General features: G+C 68.9%; 4 protein-coding genes across 7 annotated transcripts; 2 read left to right on the forward strand and 2 right to left on the reverse strand.

Moving 5' to 3' along the window:
- Positions 1-37: 37 nt before the first annotated feature.
- On the reverse strand, positions 38-2758 carry PPP1CA (protein phosphatase 1 catalytic subunit alpha). The gene is made up of 7 exons (XM_053981130.1): positions 2653-2758; positions 2036-2167; positions 1722-1952; positions 1398-1502; positions 1087-1310; positions 515-649; positions 38-391 (listed from the first exon to the last, which is right to left on the reverse strand). The coding sequence occupies exons 1-7, from the start codon at positions 2705-2707 to the stop codon at positions 281-283; spliced, it is 993 nt and encodes a 330-aa protein (XP_053837105.1). The 5' UTR covers positions 2708-2758; the 3' UTR covers positions 38-280.
- Positions 2759-4185: 1427 nt separating this feature from the next.
- Positions 4186-11343, forward strand: CARNS1 (carnosine synthase 1). 4 transcript variants are annotated; one of them, XM_053980784.1, is made up of 10 exons: positions 4238-4303; positions 6094-6112; positions 6542-6773; positions 7112-7201; positions 7474-7961; positions 8185-8365; positions 8898-8983; positions 9337-9568; positions 9656-9927; positions 10020-11343. In XM_053980784.1, exons 2-10 carry the CDS (start codon positions 6110-6112, stop codon positions 11244-11246), a joined length of 2811 nt encoding a protein of 936 aa, XP_053836759.1. In that variant the 5' UTR covers positions 4238-4303; positions 6094-6109; the 3' UTR covers positions 11247-11343. The 4 variants fall into 4 exon arrangements, with proteins under 4 accessions (XP_053836761.1, XP_053836759.1, XP_053836758.1 ...); XM_053980783.1 differs by lacking the exon at positions 4238-4303 and adding an exon at positions 5262-5327; XM_053980786.1 differs by lacking the exon at positions 6542-6773 and having other exon boundaries at positions 4186-4303.
- A 2005-nt stretch (positions 11344-13348) lies between these two features.
- Positions 13349-17002, forward strand: RPS6KB2 (ribosomal protein S6 kinase B2). The gene is given in 16 exon segments (XM_053980787.1): positions 13349-13441; positions 14058-14092; positions 14177-14297; positions 14383-14451; positions 14520-14667; positions 14954-15011; positions 15089-15189; positions 15262-15352; positions 15436-15526; positions 15637-15744; positions 15846-15908; positions 15982-16059; positions 16135-16242; positions 16316-16428; positions 16818-16938; positions 16940-17002. Coding segments are annotated over 16 exon segments (1425 nt in total). The 5' UTR covers positions 13349-13369; the 3' UTR covers positions 16988-17002.
- A 457-nt stretch (positions 17003-17459) lies between these two features.
- On the reverse strand, positions 17460-18563 carry PTPRCAP (protein tyrosine phosphatase receptor type C associated protein). Its single transcript, XM_053980731.1, has 2 exons — positions 18558-18563; positions 17460-18232 (listed from the first exon to the last, which is right to left on the reverse strand). The coding sequence occupies exons 1-2, from the start codon at positions 18561-18563 to the stop codon at positions 17666-17668; spliced, it is 573 nt and encodes a 190-aa protein (XP_053836706.1). The 3' UTR covers positions 17460-17665.
- Between the last annotated feature and the right edge of the window lie 138 nt (positions 18564-18701).

Genomic DNA, 18701 nt, shown 5'->3' on the forward strand with positions numbered 1-18701 from the left:
CAGCCTCCATCCAACCACCAGGACAGGCACCCCCCAGTGACCCATTACAAGTTTATTCCTCAAAAAATCCTCCTGCCCCCCCCTCCGCTGCCACCCCAGGGCTGGGCTCTGGGCTCCCCCCTTGCCCCAGCACTCCCTGCCCTGGGCCTGGATTTGCTTTGGTGGAGCGTGGCGGGGGGGGGGCAGGATCCTACAAATAAAAAAACGAGTCGAAAGAAAAGCGACCTGATGCTTGGGTGGGGGGCTGGGGGGCGTGGGCAGCACAGGGGCGGCTCCCAGCTCATTTCTTGGCTTTGGCAGAGTTTCGGGGAGGGGTGACGGGGCGCCCGGCGGGGTTCAGCCCGCTGAACTGCCCGTATTTGCCTTTGTTCTTGTCGGCCGGCTTCAAAATCTGCAGGGGAAGGGGGAAAGGAATCAGTGAGCTCCCTGCCCCAGCTCTCCACTCCCCTGCAGGGCAGAACTCCCTGCAGCCCTCCCGGCAGGAATTGGGGGTCTTTCCCCTCCCTGGGCTCACCTGGAAAGAGCACATGAGGGTCTCATCCACGCTCATCATGGCGCCGGCGTTGTCGAACTCGCCGCAGTAGTTGGGGGCCGAGAAGAGGGTGACGAGCTGGCGCTTGGCGAAGAACTCGTAGCCGTCCTCCACCACCTGGGGGGGCACGGGGTTGGCAAAAGTCCACCTCCCATGGCCAGGATCCCAGTATTCCCAGTCCCCCAGGCTGAAGATCCAGCCGTCTCTAGCAGGGTGAATACACCCTTCCCTGCAGCAAACAGCCACCACTGGGACAAACACCCACTGCCCCAGGGCAAATATCCATCTCCAGAGTGATTATCCAACCTCTGGGAGGAACAGCCACATCCAAGGGTGACTATTCATCCCCCCTGGGCAAATCGTTTGACATCAGAGCAAATACCCAAATGCTGAGGGCAAACCCAAATCCCAGGGCAAACACCTCCAGAATTCCAACCCACGCACTCCTGGGGTGCACACTGCCCTTGAAGGGGAAATAGTTGGGGCAGAACCACCTGACACCCACTGGAGACCCAAACCCACATGTCCCCAACATCTGGCGGTCCCGGTGGTACCTGGTGTGCCCGGCAGATGAGGTCCAGGTCGTGCTTGTGCAGGAATTTGGCCACCACCTCGGCCCCGAAGGTGAAGGAGACCCCACGGTCGTTCTCCCCCCAGCCCTGCACGTCCTTGTCGGGGTCGGACCAGAGCAGGTCACAGAGCAGCCCCTGATCCGGGACATCCGTGGGCCGCATGATCCGCCGGATCTGCTCCATCGACTGCAGGTCTGGGGACAGCCCTGCGGGAAAGGGACACCCCCAGAGCTCAGCACGGGGATCCCACCTCTCCTCCAGCCCTCCCAAACCCCGGGAAGGGCCATTCCCACCTCCGTGGCAGCAGAAGATCTTCTCATCCACGATGGCAGCAATGGGCAAACAATTGAAGCAGTCGGTGAAGGTCTTCCAGAGCTTGATGTTGTATCTTCGCTTGCCTGCGGGGCACAAAGGGGGCTTGGAGGTGACCCTGGGGACAGCGTGGGGGTGGGCAGGACATGGAAGGGCAGGAGGACACAGAGGAAAGGCAGGAAGACATGGTGGGGAGGGAAGGAGGTCACAGGTGGGGTCAGTGTGGGCAACACTGGGATGACACCGGGAAAGGGGGAGCACAGGGATGGCAGCGGGGTTTTGGGGGGCACAGCCTGGGCACTCACACTCGTCATAGAAGCCATAGATGCGGTTGATGCTGGCACACTCGTGGTTGCCCCGCAGCAGGAAGAAGTTCTCGGGGTACTTGATCTTGTAGGCGAGCAGCAGGCAGATGGTCTCCAGGGACTGCTTGCCCCGGTCCACGTAGTCGCCCAAAAACAGGTAATTGCTCTCAGGGGGGAAGCCCCCGTACTCAAAGAGCCTCAGGAGGTCGTAGTACTGCCCGTGGATGTCACCTGGGGGGGAACACAGGCTGTGAGTGGCACCCTGCAGCCCCCCACGCCACCCCAGTGCCGCCCAGCAGCCATGCAGGCCTCACCGCAGATCTTGAGGGGTGCCTCCAGCTCCAGCAGGATGGGCTGGCTCAGGAAGATCTCCCGGGATTTGAGGCACAGCCCGCGGATCTCGTTCTCCGTCAGCTGCACGTTCTTCCCCGGCCGCGACCCTTGGACTGCTCCCAGCACAGAGAACAGGATCAGGGATCCCCAGGTGCTCGGGGACCCCAAGAGCGCCCCAGGAACCCCTGCTCTACCTGCCCCAGCCCTCCCTGCCCGTATCTTCCACGCCCTCCAGGCTCAGCTCCAGCCCCCAGTGCCCTCCAGTGCCCCCCTCCGCGGGGTGCAGACCCTTTGGGGACCCCCCATTTCCTCCAGCCCCCTCCCGCGGGGCACAGACCTATTCGGGATCCCCCCTCATATCCTCCACGTCCTCCGGACTCATCTCCAGCTCCCCAGACCCCATGGGGATCCCCCCCAAAAACCTTTACCAGCCCTGACCGCCCCCCCCCCGCAAACCACCGCGGCCTAACCCTCCCCCGCCAGGCCCAGGCCGGGGACCCCCCCCGCGGCGTTGGGACACGGCCCGAGCCGGCCCCGAGAGGTTCCCCGAGCGGAGGGAGGGTGTCCCGGTGCTCGGGGGGCGGCGGGGGCCGCTCACCCTCCAGGAGGCGGCTGATGATGGAGTCGAGGTTGAGCTTCTCGGTGTCCGCCATGGCCGCCCGCGCGCCGCCCCGCCCCGCGCGCCCGCCCAGAGCGGCCCCGGCGCGCGTGGCGCCCTCTGCCGGCCCGGAGGACTCACTGCAGCGGGGAGCGCCCCGCGCCCCGCGGTCCCCTCGGCCGCGCTGTCCCCAACCCGCGAGGGGCGGGAAACGGGGACAGCACGGCGGGGGGGCAGGCAGCAGCGAGCCACGGCGGTGTCACAGAGGCAGGGGGACACGCTCCGCAGGGGGACATTCCGAGCAGGGGAACATCCCGGGAAATGTGACACCCTGGGTAGAGGGACATCCCGGGCAGAGGGACATGCCTGGAAGGGGGAACGTCCTGGGAAAGGGGATACCGCGGGAACGGGATAATCCCGGGCAAGGGAACACCGCGAGCAGAGAGCCTTCCCTGGAAAGGAGAACGTCCCGGGCAGAGGGACTTCCCTGGAACGGAGGACGTCCCGGGCAAGGGGACATCCTGGGAAAGGGGACATCCTGGGAAAGGAGATATCCTGGGCAAGAGAACAACCCAGGCAGGCGGACACGCCGGGCAAGGGGTAGAGCTCGGGCAAGGGGACACGGGGGACAGAGGGGACACGGATTTGTGTGCCTGGGGGCACAGGGATAGAGAGGGAGAGGGAGTGGAACAGCTTCAGGATAGACAGGGGTTCCCGGGACGGCGAGGGGACAGGAGGGGACACAGAGGGATCCGGGGATCCGTATCCCGGTTCTGGGAGCACAGGGACAGCCTGGGGACACGGGAGGGTACGGGAGGGGACAGGATGCTTAGTAGAGCCCTGGGATATCCCCACCCGGGGACTCTGGGGACACCGTCGGGAGCAGCACCGGGCGGTTGCCGGGAGACTGTTGCCACTCTGGGGTCCCCGGGGACACCCCGAAGGGCGTGTCCCCACTGGGGACACAGGGGAGGGTGACACATTTGTGCCACCGCTCGTGGACGGTGGCAGTGGCAGGAATGGGGTCATGGATGTACCCTGTCCACACTGGCTGTACCGTGCCTTGCCACGCCGTGCCATTCCCTGGGTGCCATTCCCTGGGTGCCACGCCGTGCCACGCCATGCCATTCCCTGTGTCCTATTCCATGTCGTGCGGGGAGGTCGCGAATAGCTCCCGGGGCCTGCCCTGACATTTCTGCTCAGCGGTGTCAGTTTTACACCTGGCCCCGGGTGACCCCGGGCTGGCCCCGTCCCTGCCCCCGGTCACTTGTCCCCTACCCCCGTCCCTGTCCCCGTCCCTTGCCCCGCTCCCTACCCCAGTCCCTTGTCCCCGTCTACCCAGCGGTGGCACCCCGGCTCCGCCACCGTCGCCCCCGCTGCCCTGTTCGTTCTGCCACCCACCCCCTTCGGTGTCCCGGTCCCCCCGGTGCCCCCGGTCCCGCCCCGCCCCGCCCCGCCCGAGCAGGACACGGCGCCGCCGCCACCGCCGGGACCGGAGCGGGCAGAGCTCCGGTTGCGACAGCACCGGCACCGACACCGGGAAACCCCGCCAGACCCCGACACCACCGGGACCGGAGCGGGCAGAGCCGCTGCCGGGTGCGACAATACCAGGACAGACCGACACCGACAGACACCGACACCGGCACAGCCGGTGGGTGCTGGCGGCAGCGGGGGCGGTGTGGGTGGGTTTGGGGGTGCCGGTGCCGGGGGGGCGGGAGCAGCGGGATGGGGGTCGGGGTGTGTGTGCACACCTGTGACACGGTGCCGGTGACAGCGCAGGTGACAGGTGGGTGATGATGTTCACGACACGGTGAGGGTGCCAGGGTGCAGGTGACAGTGCGGTGGCATGGTGCAGGTTATGGGGACTGGGTGGCAGTGCGGGTGACAGGGTGCGGGTGACAGGGTACAGGTGACAGGTAGGTGATGTGCGTGACAAGTCGTGGGTGACAGATGCAGGTGGCAGTGCAGGTGGCAGGGTGCCGGTGATGGTGCTGTGTCGCGGTGTGGGTGACGATGTGTGTGACGGGGTGTGAATGACAGGTGCGAGCGACAAGACCCTGGTGATGGTGCAGGTGACGGTGTGTGGTGGGTTGTGGGTGGCAGGGTGCACGTGACAGCGCAGGTGACCATGAGGGTGGCAGGGTGCAGGGGGTGGTGCGGGTGGCAGGGAGCGGGTGACAGCGCGTGCAGGACTCTGCGGCGCGGCAGCCGCGCTGGTGGCCCCGTGCTTGCCGGTGGCCGTGACGGTGACAGTGACAGTGACGCCGCGGGCAGCTGGAACTAAGCCGGGGGACGTGCGTGCTGGCAGCTCCGCCAGGCTGGGGACAGGGGGACAGGGCGGGGGGGAGGGGGGGAGGACGAGGGGCGTGCCCAGCCAGGGGACGAGGGACAGGGGGACAGGAGAACCCGGTCAGGCTGAGCCGCCCCCCGGCTCCCGCTGAGGCAACTCGCTAGTGACGGGGACAGGGACACGGACAGGGGTGCCAGCGCCTGGCGCGAGGTGGCAGAGGGGACAATGGGGCTCTGTGTCGCCTAATCCGGGGCACGGGGCCGGGGGTTGGCACCCCGGGGTGGTGCGGGGGGGTTTAAAGGCCAGACCGGCCGGTGTCCCCTGTGCCAGGCGTCCCCGAGCCCTCGTCCCCTGCGCGCTCTCAGGCCACGGCTCTCACCCCAAGGTACCGGGCGACACAGCTGTCCCAGCTTGGGGACAGCAGCAGCACCTCCCAGCTGGGGATGGAGGGGGACAGGGCGGTCCCGAGGCTGGGGGGGCGCGGACCTTGAGGGACCCCCGTGCCTCAAGGGGGGGGGTCCTTGTGCCACGCCACCGAGCCGTGTGTCCCCTAACGCTGTCACCGGGTGCCGGGCTTGGGGACACCCTGGCTGCCAGTGGGCACCACTCAGCACCATGCCTCAGTTTCCCTCTGTGCCCGGCTCTGCCGGGCACCTGCTGGGAGCGAAGGCACCCGGGGGGTTGGGGACACTCCGGTCCCTGGGTCTGCACCCCCAGGGCACCCTGGCACCCCCGGGATGGGGGAGGGTGTCCCCAGCTGTGCTGAGCTGGCACAGGATTACATTAAGCCGGAGGTGCCGCGGCCATTGGGGCTGGCACCGAGGGGACAACCTGAGGCCACCGTGACTGGCACCAAGGGGTCAATCTGGGGTCACCAGACCTGTCAACGAGGGGACAAGCTGGGGCCACAGGGACTGGCACCGAGGGGTCAGTCTGGGGACACTGAGACTAGCGCTGAGGGGACAACATGAAGGCACCGGGGCTGGCACCAAGGTGTGCCCCAGGAAGTGTGCCAGGCTCTGGTGGGTGCTGCAGGGCGTGTGCCCCTACGGGAGCTGGGCTTGGGGCTCCCAGCACCAGCCGGGGGTGGCCGGGGAGGGGTGGCAGGTCCCCTGGGAGCCGCGCTGACTCTGCTTGTCCTTCTCTTGCAGCCCCTCTGTCACCAGGATGGTGAGTGGCCCCCGGGTGGGGGGTCCGGGCGGAGGTGGGTGGCCCATCCCGGGATCCCGGCGGTGCCGGGCACTGGCGCGGGGCAGCGGGCAGCACGGCGTGCTGTGCCCACCCGCCGCGTGACCCCGCGGGGACAAGGGGACGCTTTGTCCGGGAGCTGGCGGCCCCGGCGGCTGGCACTGCCCCGCTGTCCCCGAGGCGGTGGCGCCGTGCCCAGCGCCCGCAGCCCCCCAGCACCCCGACGCCCCCACCCCACGGGTGGGCAGAGGCGCCCGCTGTGTCCTGTGCCAGCCCCCCGTGTCTTCCCCGTGCCCACCCGGGGTCTGTCCACGTGCCTGCTCCGTGCCAGACCCTTAACCCCACGCCAGCCCCATACCACCCCCTTACCCCCGTGCCAGCCCCGTGCCAGCCCTGTCCCTGCTCCCGCAGCTCTCGAGGTCCCAGCCGAGCCCGGAGCGGGTGCCCAGCCCGGAGGAGCAGGAGTGGGCAGGGCCCGAGGCGCTGTGCCCGGGCTGGCTGGAGGACGAGGCCCCCGATGGCGAAGTGCCCGGGGACAGCGGGGACCCCGACTGTGCCACCCACGCCTATGAGCGGCTCCAGAGCGCCCTGTGCCAGGAGGGGCTGCCCCCCACGCTGGACTGCTCCACGGAGCCCCGCACGGGTTGGGGACACGGGGGGCACTGTGCCAGGCTGGGACACGGGGGTGGCAGGGACTGGGGTGGGGATGGCGGAATGGTGCCAGGCTGGGGACACGGGGGTGGCAGGGACAGTGATGTGGGCTCGGTGCCAGGCTGGGGACATGGGGGTGGCAGGGACAGTGATGTGGGCTCGGTGCCAGGCTGGGGACATGGGGGTGGCAGGGATAAGGGTGGCAATGGGGATACGGTGCCAGGCTAGGGACACAGGGGGTTTGGGGGCTCCCAGCCACACTGGGGTGCCAGGGGCAGGGTGGTGCCAGGGTCCCTATCTCGGGGCTATTAACCCTTCCCTTCCTGGCAGGATATGGCCCGCTGGACATTACCGTTTGCATCCTGGGCTCCCCCACCCCGTTTCTGCCTGTCCTGCTGGAAGGTGGCACCCGCTGCCCAGGTGGGTGCGGTCTCCTTGTCCTCATCCCACATGAAACACCCCTGAACCAACAGCAGCGGTCTCCCCTCCCGCTTGTGCTGCCTGACCAGGACTGGGAGCGAAACTGAGGCAGGGGAGCAGGGTGGCAGCAGCCCCCCGTGTCCCGTTAATCCCAGTACACACCAGTCCAGCAGCAAGTGCCTCCCGCCCTCCCCGCAGCACCACGCCCATGGGGGGCAGTTTGGGGCAGGGGGTGCGGGGTGCCCACCGCCCACCTCCCTGCCCGCCCGCAGGTGCCATGGTGCTGTGCCTGTCCCCCACCTGGGCTAGCCGGGTGCCATCGGAGACGTCCCCAGGCGCCTGGTCCCTGCTGCTCTCCCGGGGCGTCTCCTTCAAGGTGGGGGGGCACAGCGCCCTGGAGACCTTCGTGCCCCCTCGCCGTGCCAACTACGTGACGGGCACCTTCGCGCCGGGGGACCCCGAGGGTGGCTGGGTAGGCGAGCTGGCCCGTGACCTCGACTGCCCCACGGGGGGCTCGGTCCCGCTCGCCCACCGGCTCGAGGACACGCTGGTCACCCGCTGGGTGCTGGCGGCTCGCGCCAACCTGCCTGTGCCCCCCACCCTGGCCTTTGTCCTGGGGGCCAGAGGGGACCTGCCCGCCGAGCCCGTGGCCCCCGGGGTGAGGCTGGTGCGGCTGGACGACCCCCAGGGCCAGCAGAACCTGGTGCAGGAGGAGGTGGGCGCCTTCCTGGGGGGCACCGCCATGGAGCCCTACGGCCAGGTGGGCACGGGAGGTGTTGGTGGCACCGGGTGGCGCTGGGGGGCATGGAGAGGCACGGGGGTGCGCGCAGGTGGTGGGGTGGCTGTTAGGGTGGCGACCAGGTGGCACTGGGGGGGGTGCGAGGTGGTAGGGTGGCACAGGGCGACGCGGGGCTGCGCGCAGGTGGCGGGCCGGCTGTTGGGGTGGCACCAGGTGGCACGGGGTGACACGGAGGTGCACGCAGGTGGTGGTGCGGCCGGCGGGGTGGCGGTGGCGGGGGACAGGCGCCCGCAGCACCCACAGGAAGGAGGAGGGGGCGGCGGTGGCGCAGGCGGTGGGTGCCCGGCTCCGGGGGCTGACGGAGGAGGACAGCGTCCTGCTGGAGGCCATGGTGCCCACCGCCCGCCTGCCCGTGCCCCCCCCACGTAAGGCCCCCGCCCTCGGGCGCCCACCACCCTGGGAAGGGGGGGGAAGCGTCCCCCGGGGTCCCGCGGGTCCCCGCAGCTGTGCCGGCCACGTGTCTGCCCCCTAGGGTGGGTGGGGCCATCGGTGTGCCCAAATTATTGGAGTTCTGGGGGAGGGCACGAGGGTCACCCTGGATGCCCACAGTCCCCTGGGTTAGGGTTGGGTAGGGCCACCTTAGACCCCCACAGACCCATGAGGAGAAGTGAGGAAGGTCACCCTGGACCCCCATGGTCCCCTGTGGTGGGGGAGAAAGTCATCCTGGACCCCCACGGTCCCCTGGGGCTGGGCAGAGTGTTGGGGTGAGCCCCTTTGACTCCCGACAGTCCCGTGGGGCTGGGAATGACAGTGACCCCTCGCTCCCTGGGGCTGGGCTTGGCCGGGGCCACCACGGTGCCACAGGGAGCCACAAAACGCCCCAGAGGATGGGGAGGTCGGGCAGGGCCGCCCCGTCCCCGCGTGGCGGCCGTGCCTGCCCTGTCCCTTGCCCCCCAGGCAGCCCAGCCCCGCGGCTGCCCATGGCCCTGCGCATCTGCACCCTCGTCTGCAGGTCCTGGGGGGACCGGCCCCAGCTCTGCCAGGTACGGCATGTCCCCACACCCCGGCGGCTCTGTGTGTCCCCAGCCTATGATGGCTGTCCCCATGTCCTGGTGGCCCTGTATGTCCCCAGGCTATGGTGGCAGTCCTGGCCCAGGCTGTGGTAATCTCTGTGCTATGCCCTGTATGCCTGTCCATGTCCCCATGCCCTGGTGGCCCTGGGTGTCCCCAAGATTGGTGGCCGACTACATCCTTGCCTTGGGTCAATGTGTCACCCCACGTCCCTACGCCCTGGTGGCAGCTGCGTCCCCAGGCTATGGGTTGGCAGCCAGTGTCCCCATACCCTGGTGGCAGCCGGCGTCCCCACACACACGTGGGTGTCCCCGTGTCCCCACAGGTGGCCTGCGCCGTGGGACGCGCGGAGAGCCCGGTGCGTCACGGCGCGGCGCTGCCCCAGGGCCTGGACTCCAGCCTGCAGCAGTGGGGGGTGGTGGCCCCCAGCCAGCGGCAGGCGCTGGCCACGCGGCTGCGGGAGGCCACCGAGGCCGCCGCGGCCGCTCTCCTGGCTACCGAGGCCGAGCTGAGCCCGCAGCAGCGCGGCGGCAGCCGTGCCCACACCGACATCCTGGGTGAGCACGGCGCGGGTGACGCCGCCGGTGCCCGCGGTCACCCCGCGGTGCTGAGCGCGGTGTCACCGTCACCATCCCCATCCCCAGGCGTGGACTTCTTGCTGGCCTGCGTGGATGACGCGCTGGAGCTGGTGGCCCTGGCCACGAACGGCCAGCGGTGCCTGGAGACCTGCGTGCTGGCCGAGGCCATGGGGCGCGGCGTGGGCGAGCCCCGCGGGGACCTGCCGCGGCTGCTGGCCGAGGCCATGCTGCACCGAGCGCAGTGTCACCTGGTCGAGGGCAAGGACATCCTGCTCATCGGGGCCGGGGGCGTCAGCAAGAGCTTCGTGTGGGAGGCGGCCCGCGACTACGGCCTGAGGGTGAGGGGCTCGGGCCGTCAGCGGGCTCGGGGTGGCGGGGGGTGGTACAGCCGCGGCGCCGGAGCCCCGGTGACGCCTCCCTGGGGCCGCAGATCCACCTGGTGGAGTCGGACCCGGAGCACTTCGCGGCGGGGCTGGTGCAGACCTTCCTGCCCTACGACAGCCGGGAGCACCGGCGGGACGAGGAGCACGCGGAGCGGGTGCTGGAGCTGCTGCGCTCCCGGGGGCTGCGGCCCCACGCCTGCCTCTCCTACTGGGACGACTGCGTGGTGCTGGCGGCCCTGGTGTGCCAGGGGCTGGGGCTCCGCGGCCCCGCGCCCGCCGCCGTGCGAGTGGCCAAGCAGAAGAGCCGCACGCACCGGCACCTGCAGCGCTGCCGCCGCGGCCGCCCGCCGCCCGCCGCCTTCGCCGTGCCCTGCCGCCGCCTGCGGAGCCACGGCGACGTGGAGCGGGCGGCGGGCGCCGTGCCCTTCCCCGCCGTGGCCAAGCTGGAGTTCGGCGCGGGCGGCGTGGGCGTGCGGCTGGTGGAGAACGCCGGGCAGTGCCACGCTCACGCCGCCCGGCTCTGGAGGGACCTGCGAGACGACGCGGACCACCCGGGCATCGGGCTGGGCTGGGGCAACGCCATGCTGCTCATGGAGTACGTGCCGGGCACCGAGCACGACGTGGACCTGGTGGTCTTCGAGGGGCGGCTGCTGGGCGCGTGGGTGTCGGACAACGGCCCCACGCGTGTCCCCGCCTTCCTGGAGACGGCGGCCTGCCTGCCCTCCTGCCTGCCCGCCGACCGGCAGGCGCAGCTGGTGCGGGCGGCGCTGGAATGCTGCCGGGCGTGCGGGCTGCGCGACGGCGTCTTCAATGTGGAGCTCAAGCTGGGGCCGGCGGGGCCGCGCCTGCTGGAGATCAACCCCCGCATGGGGGGCTTCTACCTGCGCGACTGGATCCGCGAGGTCTACGGCCCCGACCTGCTGCTGGCCGCCGTGCTGGTGGCGCTGGGCGTGCCGCCCGTGCTGCCCGCTCGCCCCGCGCCCCGCACGCACCTGGCCGGGGTGATGTGCCTGGGGTCGGAGCACGGCGAGACCCTGGCGGGCGGCGGGGGCATGGAGGCTCTGCGGGAGCTGCACGGCCGCGGGCTCGTCCGCCTCAACCGGCTCTTCGAGGAGCCCGAGGGGGCCGGGGAGTACGAGGAGCCGCTGCTGAGCGTGGCGTGCGCCGGGGCCACGCTGGGCGACGCCTGCGAGCGCCTGCTGGGGCTCTGCCAGGGGCTGGGCATCGACTCCCCGCGATATCCCGTGGAGCATTTCTTGTCCCATTTCAAATAGCGCCGGGCAGGCAGCGGGGAGAGCGGGGGAATGGGTGTCCCGGCACACCCGGCACCCGCTCCCGCCGCCCCGCCGCCCCTCCCCGGCATCCCCCCGGCACCCCGTCGTGCTGTCCCCCCATCCCGTGTCCTGGCACACCATGTCCTGGCACCCCCCTACCGCCCTGGATCCCAGTCACCTGCCCTGCCACCCCATTGCTTGGCATTCCCCTTCGTCCTGGCAGCCCATCCCCTGGCATCCCCTCGCTCCCCTGGCAGCCCATCCCCTGGCATCCTCACATCACATCCACTGGGATCCTCCTATTAACCTGGCACTCCATCCCCTGGCATCCCCGACTCTCCTGGTGCCCCATTCCCTGGCATCCTGAAACCCCATCTCCTGGCACACTCCCCCCCCCCCCCCCCACTATTCTGACATCCCAATCCCCGGCATCTCCCATGTCCTGGCACCACATGCCCTGGCATCCCCTTCCATCCTGGCAGTTCATCCTTCCATCACACTGACACCCCTCACCCTAAGACTCCCCCTCTCCCAGCCCAGGCACCCCATCCCCTGGCATCCCTCCATTACCCCAGCACCCCATCACCCTGCCCTAGCACTCTGTTCCCTGTCCCCCCTGCCCTGTCCCTACAGTCTCTACCCTCTGTCCCTGAAGCTGGGGGTCCCATGCCTGGGGACACACAGGGGGACACTGACCCCTGCTGTCCCCGTGCCATCCCCAGGGTGGGGCAGCCAGGAACCCCCGAGGCCACTCAGGCCACCCCATGAGAGCAGCAGGTGAAGCGTGAGGTGTGTTAGCACCTGCTGGCATGGGGAGACCCTACAATAACAAACCATTATGGGGAGACTCCATAATGGAAAAGAATTATGGGACATCCCATAATAACAAAGAAACATGGGGAGACCCCACAAAAACGCACCAGCAAGGGGAGACCCCACAGTAACAGACTGAGGTGGGGAGACCCCACAATGACACCCTCGAAGGGAAGACCCTACAATAACAAAACTGGCACGGGGAGAACCCACAGTAACAAACCCGTGTGGGGACACCCTACAACAGCATGCCTTGAAAGGGAGACCCCACAATAACAAACTGGCATGGGGAGACCCTACAGTAACAGACCTACACCGGGAGACCCTACAAAAACAGAGGGATACCCAGGGACTCCCTGGAGCAGCTCAGAAAATCCTCTGGGAAGACTTGTGTGACGTGATATAGGGCTGTGGCTGGGGAGGCACTACAGTAACACCAGTGACTCTACACTAACACCCAGCCCCTGTAATGTCCGAGATTCTACAATAACACCAGGCACGCTCCAATAACACAGAGCCCCTGCAGTGCCCCGACCCTACAATAACAGCAGTGGCCCTACAATAACACCCAGATCCTATGGCCCTCACGATCCTACAATAACACAGAGATCCTACAATAACCCAGAGCCCCTGTAGTGCCTGAGAGCCTGCAATAACACACAGCCACTTCAGTGCCTGAAACCCTCCAATAAACCGCAGTCCCTGTAGTGTCCCTGAGCCTACAATAACACCAGCGACCCTACAATAACACCAGAGACCCTCCAATAACACGCAGCCCCTGTAGTGTCCCTGCCCTTGCAGTAACACCAGAGACCCTACAATAACACGCAGCCCCCACAGTAACAGCAGTGACCCCACAATAACCCCAATGCCCCGCAGCCCCACTCGTGCCCTCCAACCCCGCGAAAACCCCGAGCGGGATCGCCGCCTGGGGTCACCGGGATGTCCCCCTCTCTTCCTGCCCCCTGCTCTGACGTCACGGCGGCGCCGCTGACGTCAGCGCGGCGCAGGGGGGCGGGGCGGGGCCGCGGACCCCAGTAAAGGCTGTGAGCGGCCGCGCTGCCTCTGTCGTGTTCCCTGCGCCACCCCCGGGACCCCCCGTCCCCGTGTCCCCCGCGCAGGGGACACCCCGGTGACGCGCGCGGGGGGCGCGGCCGGTGGGAGGGGTGTGGCCGTGGGCGTGGCCATAGCGGCGGGTTCCCCGGCGTCCCGATAAGGCGGTGTCACGGGGGCGTGGCGGGGGGCGTGGTCGCAACTGGGGGGCGTGGCCATCGGGGCGGGTCCCCGGGGGGTCCCGGCACGGCGCCGTCATGGCGGGGGTGTTCGACATCGACCTGGAGACAGAGGAGGGCAGCGACGGGGACGAGCCCGAGCTGGGCGCCGTGAGCCGGCAGCGGGGCGCGGGGGGGGGACACCGGGGCTGCGACCGGCACCGGGGCTGGGGCGGGGGGCGCCGCGGGGACGGGGGGCACCGGGAGCGGGACGGGCGGTGGAGGCGGTGAGCGGCACCGGGGCGCGGTGGGGACGGCGGGATCGGGGGTGTCGGGGGTGCATGGGGTCCGCTCGGAGCCGGGAACGGCGGGCAGGGGCTTGGGGGGACAGCGACAGGGGCAGTGACAGGGGTCCCGCCGGTAGCGGGACAGGGGTGTAGCCGGGCTGTCCGCGGGGACGGGGCGCTGGGGCACCGGGGACAGCCGCGGATTCCGGGTGGGCAGCGGGCGTCTCCCGCTGGGCAGGGCCCGGCCTCGGCCCCAAAACATCCGGCTGGGCCGGCTCGGCGCTGCCTCGCCCCGCGCTGCCGTGTCCTGCCCGCGTCCTGCCCGTGCCGTGCCCGTGTCCTGCCTGCCATGGCTCCCCTCCTCGCCATGTGTCCCCTCCTTGCCGTGGGTCCTGTCTCTGCTGTGTCTCCCCTTCCTGCCCTGTGTCCCCTCCTTGCCATGCGTCCCCTGCCCGCTGCTGCCCCCCTGCCCACCTCTGACCGCGCGTTCCCTCCCGCAGGAGATGGAGCTGGAGGCCCGGGGAAATGGCCTGGAGTAAGTGGGGGACAGCCTGCGGGGGTGGTACGCGGGCAGCGGACAGGCAGGGGACAGTGTCCCCGCTCACTCGTCTCCCGCCAGGCCGGTGGGACACTATGAAGAGATCGAGATTTCCGAGAGCAGCGTCAACAATGGCCCCGAGCACATCGGCCCGCACTGCTTCGAGCTGCTCCGCGTCCTGGGCAAGGGTGGCTACGGCAAGGTGGGGACACGGCGGGGCTGGGCGACTCTGGGGGGTTCCAGTGCTCCCTGACGGCGTCCCCAATCTTTCCTGCCTGTCCTTCCAGGTGTTCCAGGTGCGCAAAGTGCAGGGCACCAACACGGGCAAGATCTTTGCCATGAAGGTCCTGAAGAAGGTAGGGATGCCCCGGCCCCCCCAGCCCCCCCCGGGACGCCCCCCCCCCACTCACCGCCTCCCCCCCAGGCCAAGATCGCCTGCAACGCCAAGGACACGGCGCACACCCGGGCAGAGAGGAACATCCTGGAGGCCGTCAAGCACCCCTTCATTGTCGACCTCATCTACGCCTTCCAGACCGGCGGCAAGCTCTACCTCATCCTGGAGTGCCTCAGCGGTGCGGGGGGGCTCGGGGGTCCCGGGGACCGCTCCAGGGATGGCTACGAGTTGTCCCAGGGATGGCTCAAGGGGTTCCAGGGGTGGCTCAGGATGTCCAGGGATGGTTAAAGCGTGACCTGGGGTGGCTACAGTGTTCAGGGAGGGTGTCCAGGGATGGCTTAGGGGGTCCAGGGATGGTTTAAGGGTGGCTATAGAGTGTCTCAGGATGGCTCAGATGTTCCCAGGGGTGATTAAGGAGTGTCCAGGGATGGCTCAGGAGGGTCCTTCTTGGGCTCTCTATGCAGGTGGAGAGCTCTTCATGCAGCTGGAGCGGGAAGGGATCTTCCTGGAGGACACTGCCTGGTAGGGATGTGGTGGTGGGGGGCATGGATCAGGTGGGTACCCCAACATCGCTCACAGCCACCCCGATCCCGCTGCAGTTTCTACCTGAGCGAGATCACGCTGGCACTGGGTCACCTGCATTCCCATGGGATCATCTACCGGGATCTTAAGCCGGAGAATATCATGCTCAACAGCCAAGGTGGGTTTGGGGGGCAAACTGGGGAGCCTGGGGGGTTCTCTGGGGGTAGCGCTGACCCCCCGTGTCCCTCAGGTCACATCAAGCTGACGGACTTCGGGCTGTGCAAGGAGTCCATCCACGACGGAGCCGTCACCCACACCTTCTGCGGCACCATCGAGTACATGTGAGGTGGATGCAGCACTGGGGGGAATTCGGGGGGTCTGTCCTGGCCCCCCATCCGCTCAGGGCCCCACCTGCACCCCCCAGGGCCCCCGAGATCCTGGTGCGGAGCGGGCACAACCGGGCGGTGGACTGGTGGAGCCTGGGCGCCCTGATGTACGACATGCTCACTGGATCGGCAAGTCCCACTGCTGCTCCTTCCTCCCTGGGAACGGGGGGGGCATCCTGGGGTGAGCCCGAGCCTTCCTGGCCCGCCTGGCTCCTCATGGCCCCGCTGTGCCCCCACAGCCACCGTTCACCGCCGAGAACCGCAAGAAGACCATTGACAAGATCCTCAAGGGGAAGCTGGTGCTGCCGCCCTACCTGACACCCGACGCTCGTGACCTCCTCAAGAAGGTGCCCCCCCCCCCCCCAAATTTCCCTCACCCACCTCCCCCCACCTTTATTTACCTAGGTCCTCCCCCCCATTCCCATCTCTATCCCTACTTGTCTTCCAGTTCCTCAAGCGGAACCCCAGCCAGCGGGTTGGGGGGGGCCCCGGTGACGCGGCCGATGTGCAGGTACAGGGGTGGGTGGGCAGGCGGTGCCAGGGGACACCCCCCAAATCCTGCCTGACACACCCAAACCCCACAGAAACAGCCTTTCTTCCGCCACATCAACTGGGAGGACCTGCTGGCACGCAGGCTGGACCCCCCCTTCAAACCCTGCCTGGTAGGGAGGGCCGAGGGGGGAGGCTGGCAATGTTTTGGGGGGGCCCCGTGGGAGCAGCCGCCGTGTTCCCCGCAGCAGTCGGAGGAGGACGTGAGCCAGTTCGACACCCGCTTCACCCGCCAGACCCCCGTGGACAGCCCCGACGACGCTGCCATCAGCGAGAGCGCCAACCAGGCCTTCCTGGTAGGAGGGCACAGCCCGAGGGGGGGACCACTGGCACGCCCGGGCCCTCCCAGTGACACCCCCAAACCCGCAGGGCTTCACCTACGTGGCCCCCTCCGTGCTGGAGAGCATCAAGGAGGGGTTCTCCTTCCAGCCCAAGGTGCGCTCCCCTCGGCGCCTCAACAGCAGCCCCCGCACCCCCGTCAGGTACCGGGACACAGGGGGCCGGGGGGTGCTTTGGGGTGGGGGGCTGTGGGATGGAGGTGTTTTGGGATGGGGGTTTCAGGGCGGGCACCAAGGTGGGGATAGTGATGGGGTGCAAAGGGAGGGTGGTGCATAGAGAGTGGGAGGGCTCAACCTGCCCTGTCCTGGGAGTACAGAGAGACTGTGGGGGCAGTGGGGTGAGGGTTGGGGTGCTTTGGGGTGAGGGAATCAGGGTGGGCCCCAAGGGGGTGAAGAAGGAGTAGGGGAGGTTCATGGAGTATGGGGGGAGTTGGGGCCTCCAGGGGTGGGGAAGGAGCTCTGTGGGCGCTGGCTGCCCCCCCTTCCTCACCCTCTGTGGGTGCCCCACTCACCCCCTCATGTGTCCCCCCCAGCCCTGTGAAGTTCTCCCCCTTCGAGGCGTTCAAGCCGGTGGCCTCAGGCGACCCCATGGAGCTGGGGCCCCCCCAGGCCCCCCCGCCCGAGGGCACGGCCCCCCTGCCCATCAAACCCTCGGGGGGGGGGCAAGAAGCAGAAGGGAGGCCGGGGGCGGGTGCCCAGGTAGGGGTGGGGAGGGTGGGGGGTTTTGGGGGGGGGGGGGCCTGGTGCTCCCCATGGGGTGGGGGTAACCCCACGGTGCTGCTTGTGCTCCGGGGGGCTCATCCCCCTCCGGCACAGCCCCCTGCCCGCTGGGTTTGGGGACACGGGGAGAACCCCCAGGGGTGTGGCCCCCCGGGGATGTGCCCCCGTGGGCGTGGCCTTTTGGGGTGTGGCCCCTCTGGGGCGTGGCCCTGCTGCTGGATGCGTGCCAATTAAAGGACTTGCTGAGGCTGTGGTGGTCCCTGTGCTGGGGCTGGGGGGGCCCACTGGGAGGGCGGGGGAGTTGCCCCACCAGGGGAGGATCCGGGCTCCACCCCCTGTGCGATGCCCCGCCCCCTGACAGGCTCCTCCCACTCGTCACACCCTTTCATTGACTCCACCCACTTCTCTTCAGACCACGCCCCCTGATCGGCTCTGCCCCCAGAGCTGCTCTTTTATTGGTCAGTGCAAACCCGGACAAGGCCCAGCAGCCAATCAGGAGCCTCGGCTGGGGGCTGTCAGGGGACAGAGAAGGGGTCCCTTTGCTGGCAGGGAGGTGACACTACGGGGAGGTGACACTACAGGGCATTGACAGTACAGCGTAATGGGAGGTGACATTACAGGGTGATGACATCAAAGGGTGGTGACGTCAGGCGCGGTGATGTCACAAGGCGGTGACGTGCGGCCGCGCGTCCCCCCAGGCCGCTGTCCCCGAGAAGGCGTGCAGGTCACTGAGCAGGGCCTCGGCGCTGCCCCCCGCCGCCTCCCCCTCACTCAGGGGGCTCTCCCCGCCCTGTGGCGCTGCCTCGGCCTCTTCCTCATCCTCCTCCTGCTCATCCTCCTCCTGCTCATCCTCCTCCTGCTCATCCTCCTCCCCGTCATCCTGCTGCAGCCGCCGCTCCAGGCTCCAGGGCATCAGCTCTTCCCCCTCGTCCTGCACGGCCACCTGCCCATCGCCGTCCCCGAGGGCCGTGGCGGGGTCCCCCGGCGAGCGCAGCCGGTGCCACTGTCCCCGCAGCAGCTCCAGCGCCCGGCGGCCCAAGGGCCGGGGGTGGTAGCGGCCGGCCGAGAGGCGGCACAGGTGGTGCCAGGCCAGCGCCAGCCCCAGCGCCAGGCACAGCAGGAGCCCCAGCAGCGCGGCCACCGCCCGGTCATTGCGGGCCACCGCGGGGTCCCCGGCCGCCGTCGTCCCCGCCAGCGCCAGCAGCAGCGGGTGCCAGCGCGGGGCAGCCTGCGGGGGAGGGCAGCAGGGTCAGACCGCGCCGGGCACGTGGCTTCCCAGAGCTGGAACGCAGGGAAGGGCCGGGGCGAAGGGCAGCAGGGACAGGGGGCAAGGTACAGCGGCAGAGGACAAGGGCCGGGGAGGGAGAGGTGACCCGCGGGGACGGAAGCCGTGGGTGGCGGGTGCAGCAGCACCTGCAGGTGCTGGGGGAGAGGAACCGGGTGCTGCCACCCCATGTGGCTGCACAGCCCCCCTAGAATCCCTCACCCCTGCCCACACCCCCTGCCAAAGCCCCAGGGCTCCCCAAACCCGGCACTCGCAATCTTCACTGTGCCTGCATGGCCTGCAACCCCACCCCAAAACCTGACACCCCCAAGCCCATCATGCTCCCCTGGACCCCCCCCTCCTTCCCCTCCAACCCTGCTGTGCTCCCCTTATCCCCCCAAACATTCCAGACTCCCCTTACCCTTCCACTCCC

The sequence above is a fragment of the Vidua macroura genome, chromosome 6 (genome assembly GCF_024509145.1).
Source record: "Vidua macroura isolate BioBank_ID:100142 chromosome 6, ASM2450914v1, whole genome shotgun sequence".
Classification (NCBI taxonomy): Eukaryota; Metazoa; Chordata; class Aves; order Passeriformes; family Viduidae; genus Vidua; species Vidua macroura.

What these genes read in the sequence shown, in the direction of transcription:
- PPP1CA (XM_053981130.1), bottom strand. Translation starts at nt 2,707, where the DNA reads ATGGCGGACACCGAGAAGCTCAACCTCGACTCCATCATCAGCCGCCTC. An exon ending in CATCAGCCGCCTCCTGGAGG is followed by an intron (nt 2,168 to 2,652) that starts GTGAGCGGCCCC and finishes TGCTGGGAGCAG; the next exon opens with TCCAAGGGTCGCGGCCGGGG. An exon ending in TCATCTGCCGGGCACACCAG is followed by an intron (nt 650 to 1,086) that starts GTACCACCGGGA and finishes GTGCCCCCCCAG; the next exon opens with GTGGTGGAGGACGGCTACGA.
- CARNS1 (XM_053980784.1), top strand. An exon ending in CCATGGAGCCCTACGGCCAG is followed by an intron (nt 7,962 to 8,184) that starts GTGGGCACGGGA and finishes AGGTGCACGCAG; the next exon opens with GTGGTGGTGCGGCCGGCGGG. An exon ending in CCTGCCCGTGCCCCCCCCAC is followed by an intron (nt 8,366 to 8,897) that starts GTAAGGCCCCCG and finishes CTTGCCCCCCAG; the next exon opens with GCAGCCCAGCCCCGCGGCTG.